The sequence below is a fragment of the Knufia obscura genome (assembly GCF_036327395.1).
Source record: "Knufia obscura strain CCFEE 5817 isolate CBS 148926 chromosome Unknown scaffold_2, whole genome shotgun sequence".
Classification (NCBI taxonomy): domain Eukaryota; kingdom Fungi; phylum Ascomycota; class Eurotiomycetes; order Chaetothyriales; family Trichomeriaceae; genus Knufia; species Knufia obscura.
Window position 1 is genome coordinate 958,718 of NW_027042688.1, and position 24,506 is coordinate 983,223.

Below are 24,506 nucleotides of genomic sequence, written 5' to 3' on the forward strand. Positions count from 1 at the left end.
AGGAACTGTCGAATCATTACGCAGTCTCGAGGATGGTAAGAGCACGCGGATGAGATCGATGGTGAATGAATTCTTGATGGGAGGCACGGCCTCGGAATGTTGAGCGGTTCCGACCAGCTTGCTGGGTGGACTGGCTGCCGAGAAGGAGCGATACACGTGCTGGTTCTGAGAAGGGGCAAGGTAGAGCAACGGAATCTTGCGAGGCAGCTACGATGACTAGATCTGAGGGCGAAACCGCTGAACACGAACTAGTACGGATGAATGACTTCCTGAATGCAGTAGAGTAAGGTACAGATTCCAGGGCACAAGGCGTCAACCAAATTTATGTGAACAAACCGCGTTGGCAAGATGAGGTAAATGGTGAATTTCTGATTGTTGTACAGTACAGTATCTTGCTCGGGCAAGTACAGCGCTGACTGCAAGTGTCGCACAGGCCGAAGATTGCATCTGCTTGGCTTCGAGAAGGGGTTTCCAGAATATCTGTGGGTTGCCGTTGATAGCTGAATGGGATGGATGTGTTATATGTTATGTGCAGGCAGCCGCTGGCTTGTATGACTCGAGGGAAGACAAATTATCTGGTGCGGGACAGTGAAGGAGTGAAGAGTGATGGTGGGTAGTGATGAGGCTGGGATGGCAGGTGCGACGACGCTCTAGCAACGGCGACGAACTAGGTAGATATAACGCCTTTGACCCAGTCAACGCGCACCCCTACTTTTCCGTGCACTTTTGGTTTGTTCTGTACTTATGCCTATACGCCCTGCTGGCACGGCATTAGATTCAAGGAAGCTGGAATTACTGTATTCTACCTGAAAGCAGATCGTGCCCGCTAAGCCTAATTCTGCTACTGTTACTGACCAATTATACAGTACGCGGAAAAATAGGAGTGCGCGTTGACTGGGTCAAAGACGGTTGACCGGTCGCGAAGATATCTTGCAATCTCTAATGCTGGCCATAAGGGCAACAAGGATCTCTGAACGTACTGTTCCCAAAGTGCAAATAGCATCAGCTTGCACGTTGGTCTTTTTCTGCGAATTAAGATTCAACTTGCATGATGATGGCAGGCTCGTATCGTGTGCCCGGTCGGCGAGTTGCTGATCGATCGATGCAAGCTTCGAAGTGGACCTTACACGAAGACGGGGAATGTAGAGGTCAGAAAGTTGCGTAACATTTCTTGATTGTGCACTGAAGCTATGTTTTACCTCCAACACCGTCTAGTGCTCGCAATCATCAGACTGAGCCTTGTATAGTCGCACGTACCTGTGCGCAAATGTATTCCCACCCTCGTATGCTATACAGTGTCTGGTTCCATCTATGTTCGTGCGCCATGTCTTCCAGTAGTTGATGTTTATGATCTTCCGTGACCTTCCCAACCGGTGTACGGGAGTTGTAATAAAATTGAGTTCAACAAGGCCGCGCTCTGCACTCGCTGTGGCGTTGTTGTTGAAACGAAAGTCTTCAAACCCAACCAAATATGAAGAGCTGTTGTTCGTGAAAGTCGCGTTTCCAAGCAAATTGCATAAATGCGAAAATATCATTAGTACTGTTTCTCAGATGAAGAACGACGCAACCAGAATCAACGTGGTGTACAGGGTCGTAAATGTGTACTCAATCTCGAACCAGGAGCTCTGGCCAGAAAACGCAATCTTCTTGCTCTCCTTGCTCGGATGAGCAATTCCAGTCTTTGGATCTCGTACCAATAGTTCCTCGCGGTCTTTGACTGACGGAGGATCAATAGCGTAGGTTATCGGTATCCAGAATGAGCTGCATACAATGATGAAGGAAAGAGGAGGCCAGAATGCGTGTGTGACCAGGCATATGATTATGTCTCTTGTGGTGATTTTGTTGAAGCATCGGTACGACGACATGGTGACCGCGACCAGGGTGAAGTAAACGTAACCGATATGGAAGAAGCCCATGAAATTGGCGATGAGCGTCCACATTCGTCGCCACATCGGTGCCCGCTTCTGAGGATCTCTCTCGTTGAGTGCAGATTTAAGAGACCCTGTCGGCTTGAATGCTTGTGTCTGACCGCCAAGCCACTTGGGCAGGACGAAGGATCGGATCAAACACAGGGCAATATATGGTGACATCCACAATTGGTACCTAGACCCTCGTTGTCCAGTGTGATAGCCAGATGGAATGAAAAGAACGAATTCGCACAAGCGATTCGAGATAACAGCTGCGAAGCATGCCCTTATCAACCATCGAAGTTGTTCGAAATTTGCGTATGCGACCAAAGGCTTGCCCATGATCAGAACAATTGGTAACGCGAACATCGACAAGACAAGCAAGATGTTGAATAAACTGAGGAAGGCGTACAAGAAGCTGGATGTCCTCTGAGCGAAGGTCATCCGCTTGATTTGGTCGCCCCACAAGCAGAACTTGAGCTTGATGGATGTGTCGACGGTTCCGATAGCCCACCTGGTCCTCTGCTTCAGATGACTGCCAAAGTCGTCGGGCACAGTACCGAACTGAAGTGGCTCGTGGACAAAAGCAGTCTTCCAACCTTTGCCGAGCATGAGTGTCGAAGTAGCGACATCTTCAGCCAGCGAACCGAGCGGGAAGTTACCTATCTCGTCCAGGGCTTCCCTTCGTACGACGTAGCCAGATCCAGTACACCAGGCAACACCTAAGGCGTCTTTGATAGGTTCGCAGACGTGAACGAAGAAGTCAAGTGATTGGCAAAGCGGGTCGCCAGGAGGAGTGTTGTAAAACAGTTGTGGGGGGCAAGCGAGGGCCATCTTGGGGTCGACCAGCATATGGGGCATGACTGCGCGTATCCAGTGTTCCTCCGGGATCTGCTAAGCTTTTAGTATTTGCTACTCGTGGAACAGTGCGTCGGTACGTACCATGTCAGCATCGAGTGCAGCCATAAATTGGCCAGCACCGCCCGGCATTGTGTGAACTTCGTCCAAGCCATAGTTCAGGTTGCCAGCCTTGAAGTGGTGAGGCACACCAGGAAACTTCGGTCGTGACTTGTAGTACAAGTTGGGATAGATGTCAGCAAGATCTCGAGTCATTCGCTCGAGACCTGCGCTTTTCCCATCGTCCAGCACAATGACACGAAACTTATCTTGAGGGTAGTCCTGAGCGCAGGCTCCTCGTACTGTGTCCAACACCAAATCATCGTCTTCGCCACAGCAAGTGACAAAAATGTCGACAGTCGGCACATCATTACCAATCAGCCTTAGCTTTGGCCTCCTCCTCTTCTTCAGAGCAAACATGGTCCAGAAGTTCTGCATAAAGACCGGTATTGCGACACTGATCTCGATCGCGACGAATATCCAGGCCATTGGGAAGGATGCTCTTTTCGCATTCTGGGCCGAGACGATGAAGGCAATTCGCAGGCCGAAATACACCCAGTATAGTGCAAGTGACAGACCGGTCAAGAATGGGGCAAAGTAGAAGAGGTTCCTCTTCCAGCCATGCCAGAACTCTGCGTCGTCTCGACTATGCAATTGCGCTATTGAACCATCTTTGACCCATTCCTTGTTAAAGAAGGTCGAGGGTGTGTCGGGAAAGAGAGGTCGGAGGGTGTCTTGACTTTGCTGCGGTAAGGTCAGTTTCTATGTCAACACCTCTTCAAAGATCACTCACGAAAGCTGTTTGAGATTGTGGGAATGGCGATGAGCTCCTTGTATCTGCACCATTGCTGTTGGCATATGATGGATACTTGGGTGGTGGTAGCAAGCTGCCATAAGGTGTAGCTCCGCCACCTCCAGTGATTGGTGTCCCAGGGGGACTACCACCCGGCGTATCATCGACGTATGAATATCGTTGTTGATGGTATGCCGGCGCAGGTCCCTTCGCTTGTGGGTATGAGAAATTGGATGCTCTATTACTATTACTGTTCGCATATGTCGGCGAGGTGTCAGTCCGCGATGGACGATCTAATGAGCTGTGGCCGCTCGAGTTATCTTCTATGGGCACGAGATTGATCTCGGTCATCTCGCCCTCCTTCGCCATGTTGGAAAAACGATTGTTGTCCCTATCCGTTGGTCTATTCAGGGTTTGAGCGATCGATTGGCTTTGTTCGAAGGCTTGATGGTACGCAGATCTCCCAGAACGAGTGACGGAGACCGCGTCGGTAAGAGGGGGATAGACCACGAAGGTATGTGAGAGAAGATACAATAGTGATGTAGCTTTCGTGCCGGAACGAAGGTGCACGGGGCCACAGAAAACGAGAGGCAGATCAGGATTGATCAAAGGATATCCGCAAGGACCATGGGCACTGACACAACCAGCCTTCGCACCATTCGGACAGAGAGGCAAGAGCGATGATCAGTGACACTGAGAAGAATTCTCCCAGGGTCATCGCCAGCACCCACAGTTACCAACGGCCAACGGCCAACGGCCACTGAGTTGTCGGCGAGCGAACCGCTGCTAGCTGCTCGTTTGTTTTCTGGCTGCAGGAGCTACGGTTGGCCAGTCACATCAGTTCTCACGCAGTCAACCTCCCACAACGTGCCACACTAGCCTCAAAATCGCCTAAAGGGATAGCTAGTCAGGTCCCGATCCACAGGGGTATGCTGGGAGCAGAGCCACCCGGTGCAGCGTAGCCCAAGAGCTTCGGTGCGCCATCCAATTTTCGATTATCGGATGATCTCACATCATCGAGAATGTGGTCCAAACTTAGCCATTCGCCGCTCAATTGAGCACCCATCTCGGCAACAAAATTGACGAGCGTCAAAAGCGTCACGATTTTCATCGCTTGTGACGCGTGTGAGACAGGGCTTATGAGGCATGGTTGCTTGTGCCAGTCCTACGGTGGTATCACATTTAGGACATCCGACAGTACAATGCATGCGCCAGAAATCTTACAAGGATCCAGGCAAGTTCTGTAACGATCTTTGCCACGTTGGCTGGACACGAGATAGCTGTGTCTCAAATGCCAGAGTTGGGCGATTGTGAGTGGCTAGAGTCTACTGCCAAGCACCAGGCAAGACCAACAAAAAGCTTCTTCGGCAGCCATAGCCCGTTCATGATTTCAGAGTTCCCCATCAAGAACTCCGTATGAGCAGAGTAGCCGCCTTTTTGCGACTTCTGTCCGTTGTTCCACCAAGAACTACAGTGCTCTAAACTTGCATCTCGCGATCGTCTGGTCAGACCTTTTGCCTTTCGTGCTGTTTTTGCTCATCAGCGAAGTCAAACCGACAACAGCAACGCAACTTCTTGGAGAGTCATCACTCATCCTGCAACAAACAAGCATCCTCGATATCACCATCTACGGATGCGCTCTTGATATCTGACATCCAGTATCATAGTCGCTCGTTTCCACAAGGGTTCTCAACATGGGGTTCCGGTCTCTCATCAGCTTTGGCATGGTAGCCATCCCCATCGGCGCAACTTTGGCTGTATTACTAGGTCTTGACGCGCATCGATCAGCAACTGGTCAAACACCTCTCTTCCAGGACAATAGTGTGAGCACCGACACATATTGCCAGAAAGCATACGGTATCACACCTGCGTCAACTGGTCAGCAGTACACATGTAAGTCGCCTCATCCAACAAAGTCCATACGGAGTACCAGAGTCAGCAAAAGGCAGGATGGTGCCCCTTACTACGATCGAAATCGTCTGTTTGGCGAGCGACAAAGTTTGATTGGGTTCCTGATCCATAGCCCGATTCGGACTGGGCCAAAGCACCTTTATGCATGCAAAGTCGCTTTGGTCCGTTGCAGCCCACAGCCGGAACGAAAATGACGCATTGCTGCAGCCCTGCCACGCTTCAATACTAGCGCATATTCACTCTTCGATTTCAATGCTAACCGATCGTCTCGATAGTGAATCCGAATCAGTGGGGTTGGGATGGAAAGGAAGGCGGCCTCTGCATGAATGTAGGTCTCTCCCCGTCTACCAGACAAGCTCATCGATGATGGTCGAGAACGGGACGGCCAGAGAGTCTGCTTCCAGCCCGATCGCGTGACCCTGGCAGGAGCTCGATTTCGAAGTTTGTGGTACAGTGTGACGGAAGCTGACTCGGGGTACAGGTCACACAGTTTAACAACAACACATACCCAACGCCTATGACTGCACCTCAGTTCAGTGTCACATGGCAGTACCCGCAAGGCCCAGAAACGCAACCAGTCCATGCTTTTCCTAACATCAAAATTGATGGAGAAGGATCTCTGTTCCCTGCAGCAATCGGCACGATCAAGAGCATACCAGTCGATGTAGAATGGACATACGGCCTTGGCACGGAAGCCGCTAACACCACCGACATTCCTAGCATGGCTGCTGCTAATGTCAACACCAACGTCGCCATCGACATGTTCTTGGACCCGGACATGAACAGCGCTCAATCCACTACTCAATCGAAGTACGAAATAATGGTGTGGCTTGGCACAATTGGTGCTGCCACGCAACCTATTGGTCTGGCGCAAGGAGCTCTTGCTACCGAAATTGTCAACGGCACGACCTTCAACCTCTACTTTGGGCAGAACGGCCAAGGACAATACGTCTTGACATGGTCCGCCGCCACTACAGTCGAGAATTTTGTTGGAGACATTGCACCTCTTGTCAAAGGAGTAACCACGCTCGGATTGCCGAACTCTCCAGGCGCTGACAACTACTTGGGCTACATGGGTCTTGGTAGTGAAGCTTTGTGGACGCCGCAGGAAGTTACGTTTGATGTCAGCTATCTGAGCATGGATGTTAAGACGTAGACACCTCAACGCGCGTATTTGGAAGCAGCACAAATTGATCGGGTTATGGCGTTCGGCGTAGGGGCAAGCAATAGCGTTGGACTCGAATTACGAAGCTACGACGAGTACAACATTGTTTTCGAGCAAAATTTCATCAAGAAAGGCGAGCACATTGGATAGATATGTATCTTCATAGTAGCAACATTATTGCGCTAGCGGCAACAGCAGCAGCAGCAGCAAGAAAGTGCTGCGCAGGCGCTGTGCTAATCGAATCACTCTACAGCCGTTCGGGCTACACCATAGTTACCTCGTACTTGTTTCGTTCCTTGGCTGGCAGCGTTCTTGCTCAAAGCACGATTTCACGGTAGCACTTGCATCTAGAATGTTCCGCTTACGCATTTTCCTGTTCTTCACCCTGCGCTGAGTATTACTCATCTGACCTCCAGGTCGCAGACGTGCTCCTGATTCCACGATTGGGCCGGGTATCCTAGAACTTCCTATTCATATCTTGTATACCCGAAAGAAACAAAACCTTGCAATTTATTTTTCGACACTGGAAACTTCGAAATATCGCAACGACTGACGTACTTCTCTGCATCGTGTTGTTATCTAGGACCACAAATCTCCTAAAGGTATCATCACAGCACATATAATGAGTCTTTGTACGCCTCAACTCTCAGACTGCGGACAACAAACTCGAAATGAGCTTCTTTCCGAGCTCTCGCAAAAGGCAACCGAAGCTAAATTAGCACTCCATCTTGCCTCGAGCTAGCACTGAGCCGTCAACGTTTATAACGCTACCAGAGACTTCCCCTGAGGCTCCTTGTCCAGATTCGACAAATGCTCCGGAGAGCTCCCCGCGGCGCACACCACCGGCATGAGAGAGATTGCCTGGCTCCAGCGTTCATCTGCTTTCGGAACTCCTCACTCGCATGCATGTCGCTGTCGCGCGACTCAGGGGGTGAAAGAACCCGTCAATAGCTGGGATACACCGTGAGTAAGACAGCGTGCTTGTTCACCACCAGCGAACAGCAAGATCAGGTTAATCCGAACAACGATAGCATCACAGCCACTACGAGATCATTGAACAAGATGAACTTCGTCGGATATCACATGGACGGACGTCAAATCGGATGTGTCAAGCTGCGGTGCTACTTGCGCTCCCGATCGTCAAGTGACAACAAGAAATAGTGTGGTGAACCGATTGACAGAAGTCAACGTGCTCAACACGTACTGCTCGGCACGTCTGCCTGGAAGATAGTGGCTAGAGACACCCGCACAAGAGAGCATCAGTCCTCGCTCTATGTTCCTGGCTGTTGAGTACGACCCAGCTGCGGTCCACGTCACTCGAAGGCGGTGCCGACCTCCCATATCACCGCCTTCTCCAAATTCCGACCAAAAATCATCAGATGCACCATCATGCTTGCCTCGTTACTCACACTCGGATCTCCATCGTCACCATGGTGAACTCCTGCAATGTTATCCTGATGGACCTCGAAGTCTAACGTGCTGATCTTAGCTTCACGTCTTCCGCCTCGACTTCGCTCTTGCTTCATGCTGCCTATATGCTTGAAGTGTTCATGGCGCAGACCGTTTTCAGGACCTTCCTCGCAGCGCCGTGTATAGCGGGCACACTCTTGTGGGCACTACCGTTGTTGCAAACAGTCTTGACGTCGAGTCTGTACTCGTATAGCATCTCCGCGATTTCTTTTGGCAGGTTCTGGGACGTCGATTGGCACATCCCACAGCTTGCATCCTCCGTCATATACGGAAGTCCTAGGCGGCAGCAATTGATCACCCAATGTCCTGGTAATCTAACCAAGTCCTCTGTTCGCGATGCTGATTGTACACTAGGGTCGAAGGCTATGTTTTGCGACTCTGCCTTGGACCATATCAAGTGCTGCTCGGTTTTGACGTGTCCCGATTCCCAGTGCTTCGACATCTACAGCAATCTCTTCGACTCGCACGTGCAACTCCTCAATCTTCTGTTGCGTTTCTGCATATAGTCGCTGGAAGTTGGTAAACCTGTGTTGGAACCGGCGATCAATAAGACTGATCACAATTGCTTTCCAACCTTGGTTGAAGACGAACAACTTCGCAAGGTCCAAATCCTCTTCCTCGGAGAAAGCATAACCAAGAATCATCTCCATGATTTCGTTGGGAAGATCGTGAATGGTCGTCGTTTCCAAGATCGTTGTGGACGGTTCACAAACTTAGAAATGGGCTCCTGATCTGGTGACAAAGTAGCGTGCGTCGTTCAACACTCGAGGGCGAAGTACAGAAATGAATAGACTGGCTGACGATATGTAGTCGTTGACGCTAGGATGAATGAAGCCGTGGGAGCTCCGTTGAACAATTTGAAAAAGATTGGCCGAGACGATGATATACTCGCGATTCTCCGGTGTGGTCACAAAGTTGCAGGTGCAGAGATTGAAGGTCGGGTGACTCACATTGTCTTCAGCCTGCTGTTATGGTATCGACTCAAAATCTGGTACTGGTCTTGGCGGGCGACACCAGTGACCGACATCAATATTGATTCACCATTCATACATGGAAGCCGGTACATGTTCCGGCGATAGAACTACTGGTGCTCGCGAATGACGAATACGTTCATTCCAGTACAGTCAAGCTGACCTTATGAGGAACCTTGGTTTACAGCGAGGATGTGATTCAATTCGAAGAGGCTTGCGAGGCGGTACCATGCTTACTTCGTCTTTGCTTTGATTTGACTGCTGTGGTTAGGTCGGGCACGTTGAACTAGGCGAGTATTTTCCAATCCGTCAACGTAAGCTCGAATGGCCGCAGCCACCAAGGTCAAGAGTAGATTGTGAATATGATAACATACAGCGAAAATGAAATATTGTCATCGAGGACAACTCAAAGCAGTGTGTCATGTTGAGGCTTCTTCATCTATGCCATGGCTGGCACTCTCGTGGCACATTGGCACCGCTGCTTCATCCTGACAAGTCAAGAGCATTGCTCGCAACCATTATCCAGGAAGTAATTGAAGACGTCCACACGGTATATCGAGAGAAATAGATAGGACACATCAAGAGTCTTCAGGTCCAGCACGATCTGTGTTTCCCACTGAGCATAGATAGCGGCTCCAATGCGACGAGCACGGAGACAGTGTGGTGTTGAAGTGAAGCACTCAGCATATATCGCTGTATCTCAAGCTCAAGATGCACTCTTCGCTGTCACTACGCCATACTCCCCCTCCTCACAATCCCCCTCCGTCCCGTAGCCCAATACCTCGGATCCGTCTTACCCGCATGCTGTCCCGATACATGCGTCGGCGAAGGCGAAGCCGGTACGAAGTCCTGACTCGTCCTTGTTCGTTTCTTCAAGTCCGGTCGCGGCGGTTTACTAGGGCTATTCCAGTCATACACCAGTAACCCCAACGCTAACTCCCGGGCTGCGCGGCGACGACGCAGGAAGGTTGTAAGGGTGTGCCAGAATATGAGGCTGAGGAGGAGGCAGACGGAGAGGGCGAGGCTGATTGCAAGTGGGGAGGAGAGGTGGTTGTAGCGCGAAGAGAAATGTGGATAGAGTTGGTGGTGTTGTTGGTGTTGATGTTGATGGCCTTGCGGGTGATGGCCTGGGTTGAGCGTGATTGTGGATGTAGTCATGCTCTTGGCGAGGTTTGCGAGGTTGGGAATTGGTTCGCGGCCGGAGTCGTCGATCCAGGGTTTTGGTATGGATTTTGGTGAGGCGATAATATGGTGTTCAGGGATGTCGCGGGGTTGTAGATCTGTGGATGTGCTTGCTGGTTCTAGACTCGGAGTGCTTTCGACGGGCATCACAGTGTTAACGGTCGCCCTAGATGAAGCGGCTAAAGTTACCAATTCGGTGGGAGAAGAAATTGCTGCGGAAACCGCATCTGCGACGACGATCTCTGAAGTCTGAGCGTCGGAGGAGGTAGGTGTCCCGGACGAAGTTACTGCTGTATCGCTCGGCGAGACTGTGACAGTCACGACGTTAGACGTAGGGGATTCAGATACTTTGTCAGAAGGTGCGGATGGAGCCTCGTCCGACAGTGTAGTTGTCATTGTTACATACTCAGTCGTGATTCCAGACGTCTGTGATGTAATGGTACTGGTATTGCCCAGCACGGTCGAAAATGCGGTAACCATTGCGGGGCTTGCGGTAGAAGGGCTAAGGGGTGAGCTGAGAGTTGAGTTCATGAACGGTGGATCGCTTGCCGCTGGCACCGTTGTGGTGATCGTGGTTATTGCGCTTCGAGATGGTGCATCTGTTGGACTCGCTACCTCTGCGGTAGCTGGGTCCCATACTGCGAACGAATCTGAATCGTCTGGCTCAGCAGCCGATGTAGGCAGTGCGTTCGTACTAGGTGTCGGGAGCATCTCCGTCTGTGGGTCATTCGAGGAGGCTGCAGGCTGCGATGTAGTCACGATCTCTGGCGGGTTTTCCATCGTGGATGTTGCGACCTCATTCCAGGTTGTCAAGGTGGTCGTGGACTCTGCAGGCACAGTCGGTACTTCACTATCCATATTCATAGAGGCTGCCTGGACCTTCGCCGCGTTCAGTTCAGCGAGCCGTGTACCTGTGGCTGTGAACCATTCGGCGGAAAATGTCGCGTCTGCTGGGTTAGGCAGGGAGCTAGTTATCGTTGTTCGCATCTTCTGTGGGGCGACGCCATGCAGTGTTGTCCAGCTCGTGGTCGTGCTGGTGATTGTTGAAGTAGTTCGAATGGTTGACAGAGCTGTGTCGAAGTCCGCGTCTGGACCTAAGGAGGAAGTAGTGCTGGTTTCATACATGTTTCCTTCTGATCGTGAGAGCTCCTTGATGAATGGGAGAAGAGCGTGTCCTTATCGGATATCAACTATGGATATCTGTCTTGGATGAGAAGAAGTGTGCTTGTGGATTGATCGGTTCTAGGTTGCTAGATTGCTTGTTGCAGGCTCAAAATACGAAACTCTGTTGTTCAACATTCTCATGAGACAACAGCGCAGACGTAGCACGTATGGTGAGATACATCCGTTCGTGATGTCGTTGGTAAACTGAATGAGACTCATCAAGCCCTGTTGCTACGTAAGCCACCCGTAGCCGCAGGTGAGCCTTCGGCTTATCGAGCGTTTGATATTGTAGTGACAATCAATATCCCGTTCGCTCGCATTCACAAGATGTGTGATTATGAGCTCTCTGGCCTAAACTCGTTAATGACTCCAAATCTGCTGTACATTTAGCGATAGTAGCACGGAACGAGTACCAAACATTGAAAAGGACTTGCGGCCTTGGGTCAACAAAGCACGTCAGTGATATTGAAGAGATTGGGTAGGCTTTGGGAGGATGGAAATACCATAGTCTGGCATATGTATTCATCAGCTCGAATAGGACCGCTCGAAGCACGCCATGCTGAGTCGGTATCTGTAGATAGATAGTGTCAAATGTGAAAGGCGCCGCAAGATGTAAGGATCATGCTGCTGCCGCAGCCACAGGCATGACTCTTCCCTCGATAGCGTGGTCAGCAGCCACCTTAGGCAACTCAGCTGCCTGCTCGAGCTGGGCATCAGTCCAGAGTGGCTCGACAGGATCAGCATTTTTGACACCGACACCGACAAAGCCGCCCTGGGCTTCCCAGTCAGGAATGCGTTTAAGGTTGAGGCGGCTCCAGACGCCTTCAAGCGCTTTAACAAGGTCGGCCCTCAGCTCACCTACGTGGCCTGGCGTGGGTGTGATCCTCAGTCGCTCTTCACCACGGGGAACAGTAGGGAAATTGATGGACTGAACGTAGATTTGATAGTCGCTCAAGAGCATGTCAGATGCAGCTTTTGCAAGCTCGGCGTCACCAACCAGAAGTGGCACGATATGAGATGGGTTCGGAATGACTGGGATGCCACGGCTGATCAGATCTTCCTTCAGCTCGCGAGTATGCACCTGCTGCAATCTCCTGTCTCCTTGGTATCGCTCTTGATACTCGATAGCAGTTCGAGCACCGGCCATAGTTGCTGGCGGCAAGCTAGTGGTGAAGATGAAACCTGGTGCGAGCGACCGAATGGCATCCACGAATTTCGCAGATCCAGCAATGTAGCCACCAACGCAACCATAGGCTTTACCTAAAGTGCCAGTGATGATATCGATCCTGTCCATGACTGTGCCTTTCTGACTTTCGGGTGTGCGGTTTGGATCAGCCCATACGTCGTAGTCGAGATGTTCTGCAACACCAGCACCTCTTGAGCCGTACATGCCAACAGCATGGACTTCGTCCAAGAAAGTGATAGCTCCGTACTTGTCCGCTAAATCACAGACAGCTTCGATAGGTGCAACCGAGCCACACATGCTGTAGACACTTTCGAAAGCGATAATCTTTGGCTGTGCTGGATCCAGCGATTTGAGCTTGTTCTCCAGATCTTCCAGATCATTGTGCTTGTAGACTATCTTCTTCGCACCTGAATGACGAATGCCTTGGATCATAGATGCATGGTTCAAGCTGTCGCTGAGGATAACACAGTCTGGCAATTTGCTCCCCAAGGTAGCCAAGGTCGCATCGTTAGCCACATAACAGGAAGAGAAGACCAGAGCGGCCTCCTTCCCGTGCAAGTCGGCCAGAGTACCCTCCAAAGCCACAGCGTGTTGGTTGTGACCAGAGATGTTCCTTGTGCCTCCAGCTCCGGCTCCATACATGTCGAGTGTTTCATGCATAGTCTTCAAGACGTGCTTATTTCTTCCCATGCCGAGGTAATCATTTGAGCACCAGACAGTGACCTGCTCCTCTTTTGTCGTCATGTGTGCCTTGGGAAACTCTTTCGCCAATCGGTTGATGTTGTTAAAGTAGCGGTATGACTTGTCCTTGTGCTTCTTGTCCAGCTCATTGGTGTAGAACTTCTCGTAATCGAACTTGGGTGACTCTGGAACTGCGGGTTTCGGGCCAGCACGAGCAATGTCGGGCTCTTGGACGTATTCCTTTGCCTTGGAGGGTGGGGGAGGTCGCTGCTCAGCGCGGTACATCTGGGTGTCGACATTGGCTTTCTTCTCAGCAGTTGTATGCAATTTCTTCTCGAGGAGTGACTTGACGATGCCGGTGCTGGTGGCGGCTTTGCTGTAGTTGCGAGCATTGATTTTGGCGCTTTGAACAGCAAGGCCCTTGTTCATGACAGGGCATCGTCGGGCATAGTGCTGCAGCTTGGAGATTGTGCCACCTCCCGGGCTTTGGTACTTGGTGGTGGACAAGGTGCGCAAAGCGCCCGGAGTAGCTTTCTTGAGGAATGGGCAAACACCCTTGGATTGTCGCAAAAGTGCCTCCATTATTGCGAAATTGATCGTACTTCCTTCACAACAACAAGACAACGAACACAGCGGGTGTGGGAAAGAGGCGGTATGAACGGCAAGAGCAGATCTACAGTATTATTATTCACGAGTACATACTCGTACATATTGTAAGCGTGCGGGTGTGCGGCCACCAATGGGATGGAGCTCACCCATCTCCTCTTTGTCTCGAACTCTGGCGAAAGCGAGACTCGTCGTTTTCTTTCGGAAGCGCCGCATAACTAATTCTTTTGGGTATGTACCAAGTAGGCAATATGTGCGTCTACCGTCAGCACAAGTTACACGACAGCCGCCCCGTGCAGACCATCAACCACGATGCCGCAGCAATATTATCGCCACTCCCGGGCACCTCAACCTCACTGAAAGTCCAATTTGTCGTCATGAGAAATTCTTACTCGGGTCAAGCTATTTTGTGGGGATGAAAAGGATCTACCGAGAACAATTTCAGTCGTGTCGCAATACTAATCACAGTTACTCTGATTGGTCAGTGAAAACATTTCCGTGTGCTGCAGTCAGGCTTTGTGGTTCGGCGTACGGAGTACGAGTACGCTTATGCAGGTGTTCTTACGCACCACAGGATTGCTTGCGCCGTAGAAGTACTGCCGTCAGGAGTAAAAGCATCGTGACGGGTTAGGGATGAAGGAAGCTGCCCAGACCATCTCAAGACGCAACTCGCTGGAAGCATACGCTGGCTACACCTTGGCCTTTACGACCTCCGAATTCGTAGACAGGATATTTGACTCGACCGTACTCCTTCAGCAGCTCCTTCACCTCTGCTCTTTGCGTAAACCATCTCACGACTTCCTCCTCAGTCCAATTACAGCTTGTGATGAGCAGGTACCCTCCAGGTCTGATCATCTGTGCCACCTTCCTCGGATACGCCTCAACAATCCTGACTGCTTGTCCATCCAGCTCCATCGTTTCTCCAGAAAGCGAAATGGCATCGAAAGTACCTTTGTCAAGAACCAGGTCGAACCCTCCTTCCGGCCACCACGACTGCTCTGTTGGTAGGTCTTTGAGCAGGTCGAATTGCTCGAACGATATGCCACCTTCAAGCTCTCCAGCCTCGCTTTGCTGATCAATGTGCTTCTTCCACAGTCGCTGTGCTAGATTGACGCTTTGCTGCGAGTAATCAACGCCTAGCATGGGACCTTGATACCCTCCATCGAGCTTAAGTTGGAACAGGCTACTGCCATTACCACAGCCCAGGTCAAGCACTTTTGGCTTCTCAATTGTCCTCTCCGGGTTGGTCGGCGAAAGCGGAAAGTCCTCACTGGTAAGGTACTCTAGAACTTTCTGTGGTGCATCTACCTCGTCAAACCATGATTCGAGTTGTGTCAGGTCTGCTCCTTCCTCCTCACCGAAGCCATTCTCCAGGTCATTCTGATAGCTTTTGTCCCAACTGCAGTTTGTCAGCCATTGACTCCTCCGACATGGCTGCCTGTACGCACTCACTACTCTCTTGTGCCTAGTTCACTCGGTCTTAGATGCTTGACTTGACTATTCGGCGATACTCCTGTCATGATGACGGTCTCTGGTGCACGACGGTAACAGAGTTGACGCAGACTATCCTTGCCTTTCTGCAGGATCTCAGTTGGTCATCCCACTCCATACACAGAAATTTCTTATCTTATCGCAACCGCGGTACAACCCCGCACCCAGATACTGCTTCCACCCTCCCTCTACGACCACACCAGTGCTTGAGTGTGAACGTTCCGCACCTATCACATCAGCTCCTGCTGGACTGTACTTGGATAGATCTCCAATTTCGCTAGTCACGCAGTATGCTTCCTTCCCGAGTATCGATTCCACCACCACCCAACCCTGAACAGGAAGATATCTTCTCCTCCGCCCTCGGGACACTCTTCACCGACGACACCCAGAACTCACATGGCACACCAGGCCAATCTGTCATCTACCGGTCCCCCAGATATGGCGATGTGACGCTCGGGATACCACGACATCCCGACGTTGAGGAAGGTCGCCAACTCTTTGCACACTACCTCTGGAACGCAGGCGTGGTTGCAGCAGATGCCATCGAGTGCGCCAGCAGTGACGGTCAGCAAGGGCTCGGTGACGGGAAGGTGTTGTGGAACAAGGACTATTGGGATGTGAGAGGAAAAGATGTGCTTGAACTTGGTGCTGGTATGTGAAGAGCCCGGAACACACCCTACCATCGCAACGAGGACCCACTATGGTACGTCCGCCCTGCCCTCCAAGCGGATCTCCTGACACTACATACCCTCATGCCACTGGCTAATCAACATCTCTACCAGGAACCGCCCTTCCATCTCTCGTCGCTGCCTTGTCCGCTGCCCGCAGCGTCACAATCACAGACCACCCGTCCTCACCTGCTCTAGTAGCCGATACGATCGCCCACAACGTCCTTCACAACCTCAAGATTAACCTTCTGCCAACCACTAGCTCCGACTCGCCCCTTCTAGCTCAGTCAGAACCACGAACACCCACCCAAATTTCTATCCACGGCCTAACATGGGGCGACGCACACTTCACATCCCCAACAACCTATGGAAAGCCCAGCAATCCACAACCAGCAAAGCACAGCTTCGACAAGATCATAGTCGCGGACTGTCTCTGGATACGGAGTCAGCATGAGAATATCGTTAAGACGATCGACAGCTACCTGAGACTGAAAGAGAAAGGCACGCAAGTTGCGCAAGAAGAAAAATCAGATGACGACAAACACAAGCAGGAAGAGGACATGCCGTGTGCTCTCGTAATAGCAGGCTTCCACACCGGTCGCCGCACCGTCGCAGACTTCTTCGAGATCGCGACTGGTTCGAGGATTGGTCCTACAGACACCCAAGATGAAAACGAGCACAAGGACGAACAAGGGCGAACACTGGATAACAAAGGGGAAAACGGACCCCTAATAGCAGTGTTACGTCCACTCCACGCAGCTGAACTCTTCGAAATAGACATAGACTGCAACATACGAACCTGGCAGCCAGAACGCCCAGGCGAGGATAAAGACGCCACAAAGCGGTGGTGTGTGGTTGGGGTGTTAGTAAGGGGGTAGCCAATACACTCAAACTTCCCCTAGCACTCAATCCTTGGTATATAGGTCGAAGCCCGAAACACTACATCACTGAAATTGGGATACCACGTCTTACACAGGGTATTCTCGCGATAACCCGCAAAGCTAGCCGAGCGACGTAACGGACGTCTTGCTGTACGTGGTGAGGTTCGGGGCATGAGGCAGGAAGAAGCCGAATACTGTGTACATATCCATGGCGTCGCAATGAACGTATTCGAGCCACGACGTACCAGGTTTGGCCTTGGCTGCATAAACGGCTTGTCGGTAGACATTAACCTCGCTAAACCTCCACCGCAGTCTGCTCTGGACTTCAAGTTTCCTACCCTCAGCTTAATGAGAACGACTTTACAGTAGCATCATCCTTCGATACCTACCTACGCAATCCCTTAGTCGTTACCTATCTTGCATTCATTTGACGTGCAACTATTCTCACAGGCTTATTTACATACATACCATGCCAGACCCCACCTTCACCGGCTCCTGCCACTGCGGCACCATCGCATACACAATCACCCTCCCCCCTCCTTCCTCACCAACCCCACCCCAGCCGCCCGCCGCTGCAACTGCACCATATGCCAAAAAGGCGGCTACACCTCCCTCCGCATCCCCAGCACTTCCTTCACCCTCATCTCGCCCACATCAAAGTCCTCCCTCCCAGACTACCAACCCAAGCTTAAGAACGTCCACCTGTACTTCTGCGATAAGTGCGGCGTGCAGGTGTTTCGGGAGGGGACCTACGAGGTCGCGGGGGCGAAACACGAGCTTTTTAGTGTCAATCTGGGGACGCTTGAGCAGCCGCAGGAGGGGCTGGATTTGAGGAGGTTTAAGATGGAGTATTGGGATATGAGGCATGATAATGCGGGGGCGGGACCGAGGGATGAGCCTTGGGAGGGGGGACTTGTGTGAGTGGGTGGGTGAATGAGGGAGGGTGCTGGGGTTGCTGGGGATGCCGGGGGGATATGCGCTGCTTGTGCGTATGCAAGACTTCCGCTACATTGCTCGGCTATGCAGCTTCGCGGAGCATCACGAGGACACCTTACTTATATGACGAAGCCTGCTGTGGAAATCGCGGTATGTCAATATCTATCATCGATGCGGCGCTGCAGGCTTCGACCTAAGTACCAAGGATTGACAATCCGGGTATAGTTTGTGCTGTTAATCCATAATTGAGGTATCGGTGATGCCTGGTGAAGCTTCGGCAGAGAACAAATTGCGTGTCAAGCGGTTCTGTATCTGCAAAGATGAAACGTTCGTCGCAAGTACTCTGTGAATTGATCCATTGAAGCGTGCTTATATGGTCCGACCCTTCTCGATCGACTAATACATGCAGTGAAATATGCAGGCAAGGCCGAGTATAGCTAGTCACGCACCAAGCGGTAGCATCGCTGCTGCTGCTGCGTCCGTCCGGGCCTGTAGTTCGACAGTGAATTCTGTCGTTGCCTTCAACGAGAAAGAGATCAGCCTGCGCCTCGAATGACCATGAAGTCTCCCAGTTTGCGCCTATGCAATTCTTGCCTCCCATGCTCCTTTTGTCCATTCCGTAACTCCGCCTCATGAAATCTGGGTATCTATCATAACTCAAGCTGGTCGAAGCCCGTCAAAGCCTCGTATGAAACACATCATAATCGTAATAATTACCCGGGCTATACCTGTTCGCCGGACTGTTTGTGCTCGTCCTGCTTGGTACTGGAGGTGGTAAAGTAAACCTAAAGGCCCCTGGAACGCCTGACCTGTTCGAGTCAGAAATCTGCGAGGAAAGAGAAGGGCGTTTTATTCGACTGACTGGTGGTTGTTCATCGTCGTCAGACAACGTCAAGTCGATAACTTCTTCTCTGGGTCGTTTCTTGGATTGTGTAGTCGGAGGTTGGTGTATTGATTGTGCAAGAGATGCTGAAGAGAGTGTCGGTGGTGGTGGAAAGGAATCGCGGCCGTTGAGTGAGGGGGTGCGTATCGAGTCTGCAGATGGTCGCGTCCGTATGCTCGCTGTTGTTTTCGGTGCATCAATGTCTGTTATCTCTATCAGATCGTCGTCGTCATCATCATCGTCACTATCGTGATGATTTGAGAAAGGATTCGGAGTCTTGGGTTTTGGTTCGTCTTCTTCGGTTTTGATCACATGCCACCGGCCATCTGGCTCGATGGTGACTTGCTCAATGTCCTTGTGTGTATTTCGCAAGATCTCTTCCACAAACTGATCATATACCAAATTATCCCATTGGGCTGGTCTGTTGCATATTGGACAGGTCCAGGTTGGAGCTTGCTCCTGCAAGGCAAGGTAGACTGCTGCATCGAAACACTCGTTGTGCTTGCAGCCTATCGAACGACACGGCGTTTCTATTCTGGTCATCTGTACCGGGTCGCGTAATGACATTTTGCTTGATTCTACAACGATGTCGTCGTCGTTTGCTCGGTTCATCACTAACTCTGGTCAGCACAGCGGTAGGCAAAACAGAACAATATCGGCTTACTCTCCTGAATGACTCGGGCTTTGCTTAGATACTTTCCTCGTTTCAGATCTTCGACGAGGGTATCGATGGACTTCTTCTGTACCAAATTTACGAGAAGGAGATACTTCTGTGGATTGGCACCCTGTAAGCATGCAGAACGCATATGTGAGATCCGAATCACACATTTGGAGAGTATAAAGAAACAGGGGTAGACGTACCTTGTTTGTGAGAGCATATACCAGCTCGACATTGTTTGGAAAACCAGCCTTCTTGCGCAGGAACGGAGTGATATCGACAGGCCTTGTTGAGCCCGGCTTGTTCTTCAACCCCTTCAGATTGACTTTCAGCTCGTCCTGATTGCACCTGATCTCAGCGTGATGTGGGAATGCTATTTCCACAGGCTTCCAGGCTGAATCGAACGACTCTGCGGCACAAAATACCATTGCTCTGCATGATGAGTCGGCCTGAAACCTCGTAGCCAAAGCTTCATCCAAATTCACCGTCAGTCTCGCGGTATCTCTTGTCTGTTCTCTAGGCTTGAGCTCGACGACATTGCTCAGCTGTTTCTGTATTTTGTAGAATGGAGAGTCCTTGAAGGTGATTCGACCTGTCATGGTGTCAACGGATCTGTCAATGTTGGATGGTGCTTAGAATAGCGTACTGGAATTGTAACCAACAGTCGGCATGGCTAATGATGGCGGTGGAGGTAATCGTGGAGTTGGAGAGTTGTAGTAATTCTGGGGTGAAGCTGAACTGGCTGGAGTGTGATTTGAATATGGTGACGGGTATGGGTTGGAGTTGTACGTGGTCGAGTTCTGCGCTGAAGGATATCCTCGAACCGCATCCTTAATGCGCCTTAGACCGACCTGGTCGTTATTCCTGTCGCAGTCGTGGATGTCTGCGGGCAAGTAGTCAGTAGTGTAGCTTGTGGTGCAGTGAGGGTATGTTGAGTACGTACGGGCTCTGAGCCTGATCTGCAGCTCATTCTTTAGCCCCGAGACGGTCAAGTTCTCAGCCTTGAGTGCCCTCTTCAAGCGATCAACAGTGAGAGTATTGACCTCGGCGAGTATGCCTCTCACGAGGTCACCTTGTACTGTATGCGCCCCACTCATTGAGGCCATTGGAAGTAGGAAACGACGACAAGGGCTAAGGTCGAGGAAGACTGGCCGATGCTATCGAGTGTGGGAAGTCATGGTGAGCGAGTGTCACGAACAACGCAGATTAGCCATTATCATGAAAGTGGTGCAAGAATGCAAGGCGCATGAACTGTGGTTGAAGTTGACCTTGGGATGGCGAGTGTCGTTCTTGCATGCACCAGCGCCATCTGCGCTTCCGCCCGGCAACTTCCTTCCACATCTGCGGCATCTGCATGCAGCCATAATTTTCTTTCTTCACCTTCGGCAACCACCACCACAATCGCACCTGCCGTACACTACGAGAATAAATCTCAACTTCCAATCACTAACCATGGCTAAGAGTGCCCGTGCCTCTACGAAAAAGCGCAATAATGTTGCTCTACGCAAAAAGGTTTTCGGACCTGCTATCGATGCCCGCACAGAACGTCTTTCTGCTAAGCTGCAAGAAATAGCTAACGCTCCAAAACCAGAGTCAGAGAAGAAGATGGACGTCGACGAGGACAAGGAAGAGAAAGCTGATGTTCCTGCTGTCACCGAAGACCAAGGTCAGTATTTGCGCCTTTTGACGATAGTTGTAATGACCTAACTCGTGTGCAGACGAAGCTATGCAGTGGACTGGTCTGGCAGGCAGTGCCACCAAGCAGAAGCGTGCGAAGGCTACTGGACGACTCAACAAAGTTGCCAAGCGGAAACCAAGGAATCAGGTCGTTTTCCCATCCGAGATGGCAAGAAAGAAGAGGCAGGCTAAGAGGGCTTGAGGCGCTGCTAAGCATGGTTCTCTGCGACAATACCACGATTCAACGACTATACGAGGTACAATGTTTCCGGCATTGTTATGACGTGCAATGATTCCTTCGGGTGAACTATAATACTGTTTCACTTATCTTCTAAAAATGGGAGTCGGAATCGCAGAATCCACCAAGGCGTCAAGAGGATATACAGGAGCGACTGCTTGAAAATCACATCTGAGTCGTGATGGGACGGTTGGCCCGTTTTCGACACAGCAATCCAAGGACCATTTCATTGTTAGCAGAAGCCAGTTGGCAGATATTGAAAGCAAATGCGTTACCAGAGCTTATCCTCTGAAATGCCGACGAACAGACTGAACAAAGGAAGGCAGACATACCCTCGAAGTACTTCAGAAACAACAATTCTATGGCAGGCATGCAGTGTCCCTTGAGCCAAACATGCTGGGCAGGACACGACAAGGCGTAATACTATGGCTCACTTGGACGGTGCGGTTCACCTGTTCTCACCATTGATGAGTTGTTCGTTAACAAGACGTCTGACAGCCCAGGCCTGTTATTGGCAAGAAAGGCACGACAATGAGCAAGGGTCCCAAGCTGGACAGTTTGAACGACAGATCAGATACAACAGCAACAACGAACCCGCAGACGATATCCGCAAGGCAAGCATAGATACGAAAGGAACTAACTCAGAGCAAACTTCTACATTGTTCAGCAGTGAGCATATACCAGCTGTTCCTTGCGATGGCGATCTTCTCCAAGCCTTCCTCAGCAGAAGCAAAATCGAAAGCACAAGAGATCCAAGCAGAAACTCAACGGGCCGTCCGAATATTCAGATCAGCCTTGCATGGTACACTATCTACCATTGTTATTGACCAGAAGAAACAGCCTGTCACTTGTTAAACATGTCAGAAGATTCTACCAAAGCCTTTGTGTTCCTGTGCTTGCCCGCTGGGTTTGTCTTGTACTACATAGCGACTCTATGTCTCAAGATGCGGAACGAACTACCGAACAGAAGGCAACGACCAAAGCGGAACTAGCGGTGAACCAACAACGAGGACAACGAGAAAGGTGTACGGCAGAGACGAGTGTTCGATGAAGGAAGGCGAGCACTTCAACGGAGCACAGTGACGATCATGGCCGGCAACATCAAGTGGAAAAAATGTGATTGACGAAGAAATATCAGGCGGTGACGAAGAGCAAATCCAGTATCATGAAGAATACCACTTTGCTGCTGCTATTGCTTTCAAGCTATCATTTGCTGCTGTTCTAACAATGAACTACTGACTACGCAGTATCCCAAAGCTACATCAACAAGCATTCGGCTATCTTGCCAATTGGTCCGGAAAGCATCACCATGGATGTCACGGACATATAACATCTGCTATCCCTGAGAATTACCCCTACGAAATCCCAATGTGGACCCCCGCCCATTCAGCCACGAGTCACCATGTCTACGGTATCACGACCAAGAGCAGTATAATAACTACATCGAGAGCACCTTTCAGCTTCTTCATCAACACATGCAACTCCAATCTCAACTTCAGTAGACAGGCCACGTCAAGATAGACGGCAAGCCCTCCACGACCCACAATCTCTATCTTTCTGCGACATTCAACCTATCTACACACACTCGCCATCTCTTTCCGCGACCATTCCTTCATCTCCACAGTTGTCAGCGCGCCACAACAAGTGACTTAGTCAGCCATGGACTCCCCTGCCTCATTCATCTTCCTAGCCATCCTCCTCGTTGCAACGCTCCTCGCCATCGGACTCAGAGGAGCAGCGCAATGGCTCCAGGAACACCAAAGTAACAACGGAGTGCCTCAACAGCAGCCTGGCGGGAACCGAGCCCAACGAAGAAGAATAAAGAAACCGAGAACCTAGCCTCCTATGATCAACAACCGTAGCATGAGCCTCGAAAACGCAAGTGCCATCATTCACACACACAAATTGAAAGTCAAAGCTTGATCAACAGACGCTACGCACACGATCGAGCACTACATGGCCTACTCCGAATCATCTTCCATCCATACTGATATATCGTACCGTGCTATGCATCTTGAGCAAAGCTCCCCAGCAGCCATCGAACGCGACTGCTGCTTTCGACCCAAGTCCTCAATTCCCAGGCCAGTCATACGTCGATCAAAACACGGCACCAAAAAGCTCAATGTATCACATTCACGACCATCGGAACTGACTGCAAGCCTGCCACACGATATGAGCAAGCAGACCAAGTACCACGAAAGTACCAACGTCCGTTTCTGTCCATCAACACCGACCGCCAGGCGCCAAACAACGGTTTAGTACTTCGGTACATAACAGCACCCATCACCCAGCCCACACAATTAACTCACTAACTAAGGAGACCCCCAACAACAAGGAGCAACAACAAGAAACCCACCAAACCGACCTACCACTTCTCTCCAGTGCCTCCATCACCTCCTACACCATCAGCACCCACACCCTATCCCCGTCGGTTCCCACCAACTGCTTCACCGAACCCGGCTTCCTACCATGGACGTCTCAACCCCCCATCTTAACCCTCTGCATTTTCATATCGCTGGCCATTTTCGTGCTCGGCCTCCGACTGGCTCTTCCAGCTCTGCGACGAGACCACGACCTCCGAGCGTATCAGAATCGACCGGCGTCCCGGCGAGGTCGACCCTATGATCTGAAGTTTGTGAATTAGGGTCGGCGGCGTTGACATTAACGCGCGCATACTTCATTGACCGATCCTCCGATCATGCAAGGGGGAGTACAGTAGTCTACACCGAACATACTTTGACCATATGATACCTTGTGTGTTCATCAGAAGCCAGATATGCTCTAGATTGGGAGGCAGTTCACCGTCGATAGACATACGAGGTTGCACGTGTAGTTTTCACAACCGCATCGATCCATCGGGTGGAGGGAACAGGGAGGAACAGTCGAGCAAGGCCCGGAAAGGTCGATTGTTGGTGGCAATCATACCTAGACAGATATTTGCGCCCTTCTCGTGGCTGGAGCCGCTCTTCCGATGAGGTACAGTAACCAGCCTCGCCAGGTACTCTCTCTAGTGCTCTTATAACGTGATGATTCTACCTTGGCACTTGTGCTGCACCTGCAATATCGTTTGCAGCACGCTGAGACCGCTGCTGGGAGAATCACAAATGCAACCTTGTAGATGCTAGCGCTTAAACAGCCTGG

At 50.9% G+C, this 24,506-nt stretch overlaps 8 protein-coding genes across 8 annotated transcripts; 3 read left to right on the forward strand and 5 right to left on the reverse strand.

Annotated features, from left to right (window-relative positions):
* Positions 1-1,547: 1,547 nt before the first annotated feature.
* On the reverse strand, positions 1,548-3,966 carry PMZ80_002212 (uncharacterized protein; the record flags this gene model as incomplete). Its single annotated transcript, XM_064870646.1, has 3 exons — positions 1,548-2,798; positions 2,850-3,548; positions 3,598-3,966. The coding sequence occupies 3 exons, from the start codon at positions 3,964-3,966 to the stop codon at positions 1,548-1,550; spliced, it is 2,319 nt and encodes a 772-aa protein (XP_064733099.1).
* A 1,325-nt stretch (positions 3,967-5,291) lies between these two features.
* PMZ80_002213 (uncharacterized protein) lies at positions 5,292-6,664 on the forward strand (the record flags this gene model as incomplete). The annotated part of the gene is made up of 3 exons (XM_064870647.1): positions 5,292-5,490; positions 5,784-5,836; positions 5,990-6,664. The coding sequence occupies 3 exons, from the start codon at positions 5,292-5,294 to the stop codon at positions 6,662-6,664; spliced, it is 927 nt and encodes a 308-aa protein (XP_064733100.1).
* Positions 6,665-9,843: 3,179 nt separating this feature from the next.
* On the reverse strand, positions 9,844-11,421 carry PMZ80_002214 (uncharacterized protein; the record flags this gene model as incomplete). Its single annotated transcript, XM_064870648.1, has 1 exon — positions 9,844-11,421. The coding sequence occupies one exon, from the start codon at positions 11,419-11,421 to the stop codon at positions 9,844-9,846; it is 1,578 nt and encodes a 525-aa protein (XP_064733101.1).
* Positions 11,422-12,079: 658 nt separating this feature from the next.
* Positions 12,080-13,909, reverse strand: PMZ80_002215 (uncharacterized protein; the record flags this gene model as incomplete). The annotated part of the gene is made up of 1 exon (XM_064870649.1): positions 12,080-13,909. One exon carries the CDS (start codon positions 13,907-13,909, stop codon positions 12,080-12,082), a length of 1,830 nt encoding a protein of 609 aa, XP_064733102.1.
* Positions 13,910-14,590: 681 nt separating this feature from the next.
* EFM4 (Protein-lysine N-methyltransferase efm4) lies at positions 14,591-15,453 on the reverse strand (the record flags this gene model as incomplete). The annotated part of the gene is made up of 2 exons (XM_064870650.1): positions 14,591-15,332; positions 15,389-15,453. The coding sequence occupies 2 exons, from the start codon at positions 15,451-15,453 to the stop codon at positions 14,591-14,593; spliced, it is 807 nt and encodes a 268-aa protein (XP_064733103.1).
* Positions 15,454-15,714: 261 nt separating this feature from the next.
* PMZ80_002217 (uncharacterized protein) lies at positions 15,715-17,894 on the forward strand (the record flags this gene model as incomplete). Its single annotated transcript, XM_064870651.1, has 4 exons — positions 15,715-16,075; positions 16,207-16,958; positions 16,995-17,007; positions 17,536-17,894. 4 exons carry the CDS (start codon positions 15,715-15,717, stop codon positions 17,892-17,894), a joined length of 1,485 nt encoding a protein of 494 aa, XP_064733104.1.
* A 691-nt stretch (positions 17,895-18,585) lies between these two features.
* Positions 18,586-20,556, reverse strand: pli1 (E3 SUMO-protein ligase pli1; the record flags this gene model as incomplete). Its single annotated transcript, XM_064870652.1, has 5 exons — positions 18,586-19,406; positions 19,457-19,577; positions 19,654-20,042; positions 20,097-20,333; positions 20,394-20,556. 5 exons carry the CDS (start codon positions 20,554-20,556, stop codon positions 18,586-18,588), a joined length of 1,731 nt encoding a protein of 576 aa, XP_064733105.1.
* A 346-nt stretch (positions 20,557-20,902) lies between these two features.
* Positions 20,903-21,329, forward strand: PMZ80_002219 (uncharacterized protein; the record flags this gene model as incomplete). The annotated part of the gene is made up of 2 exons (XM_064870653.1): positions 20,903-21,116; positions 21,169-21,329. The coding sequence occupies 2 exons, from the start codon at positions 20,903-20,905 to the stop codon at positions 21,327-21,329; spliced, it is 375 nt and encodes a 124-aa protein (XP_064733106.1).
* Between the last annotated feature and the right edge of the window lie 3,177 nt (positions 21,330-24,506).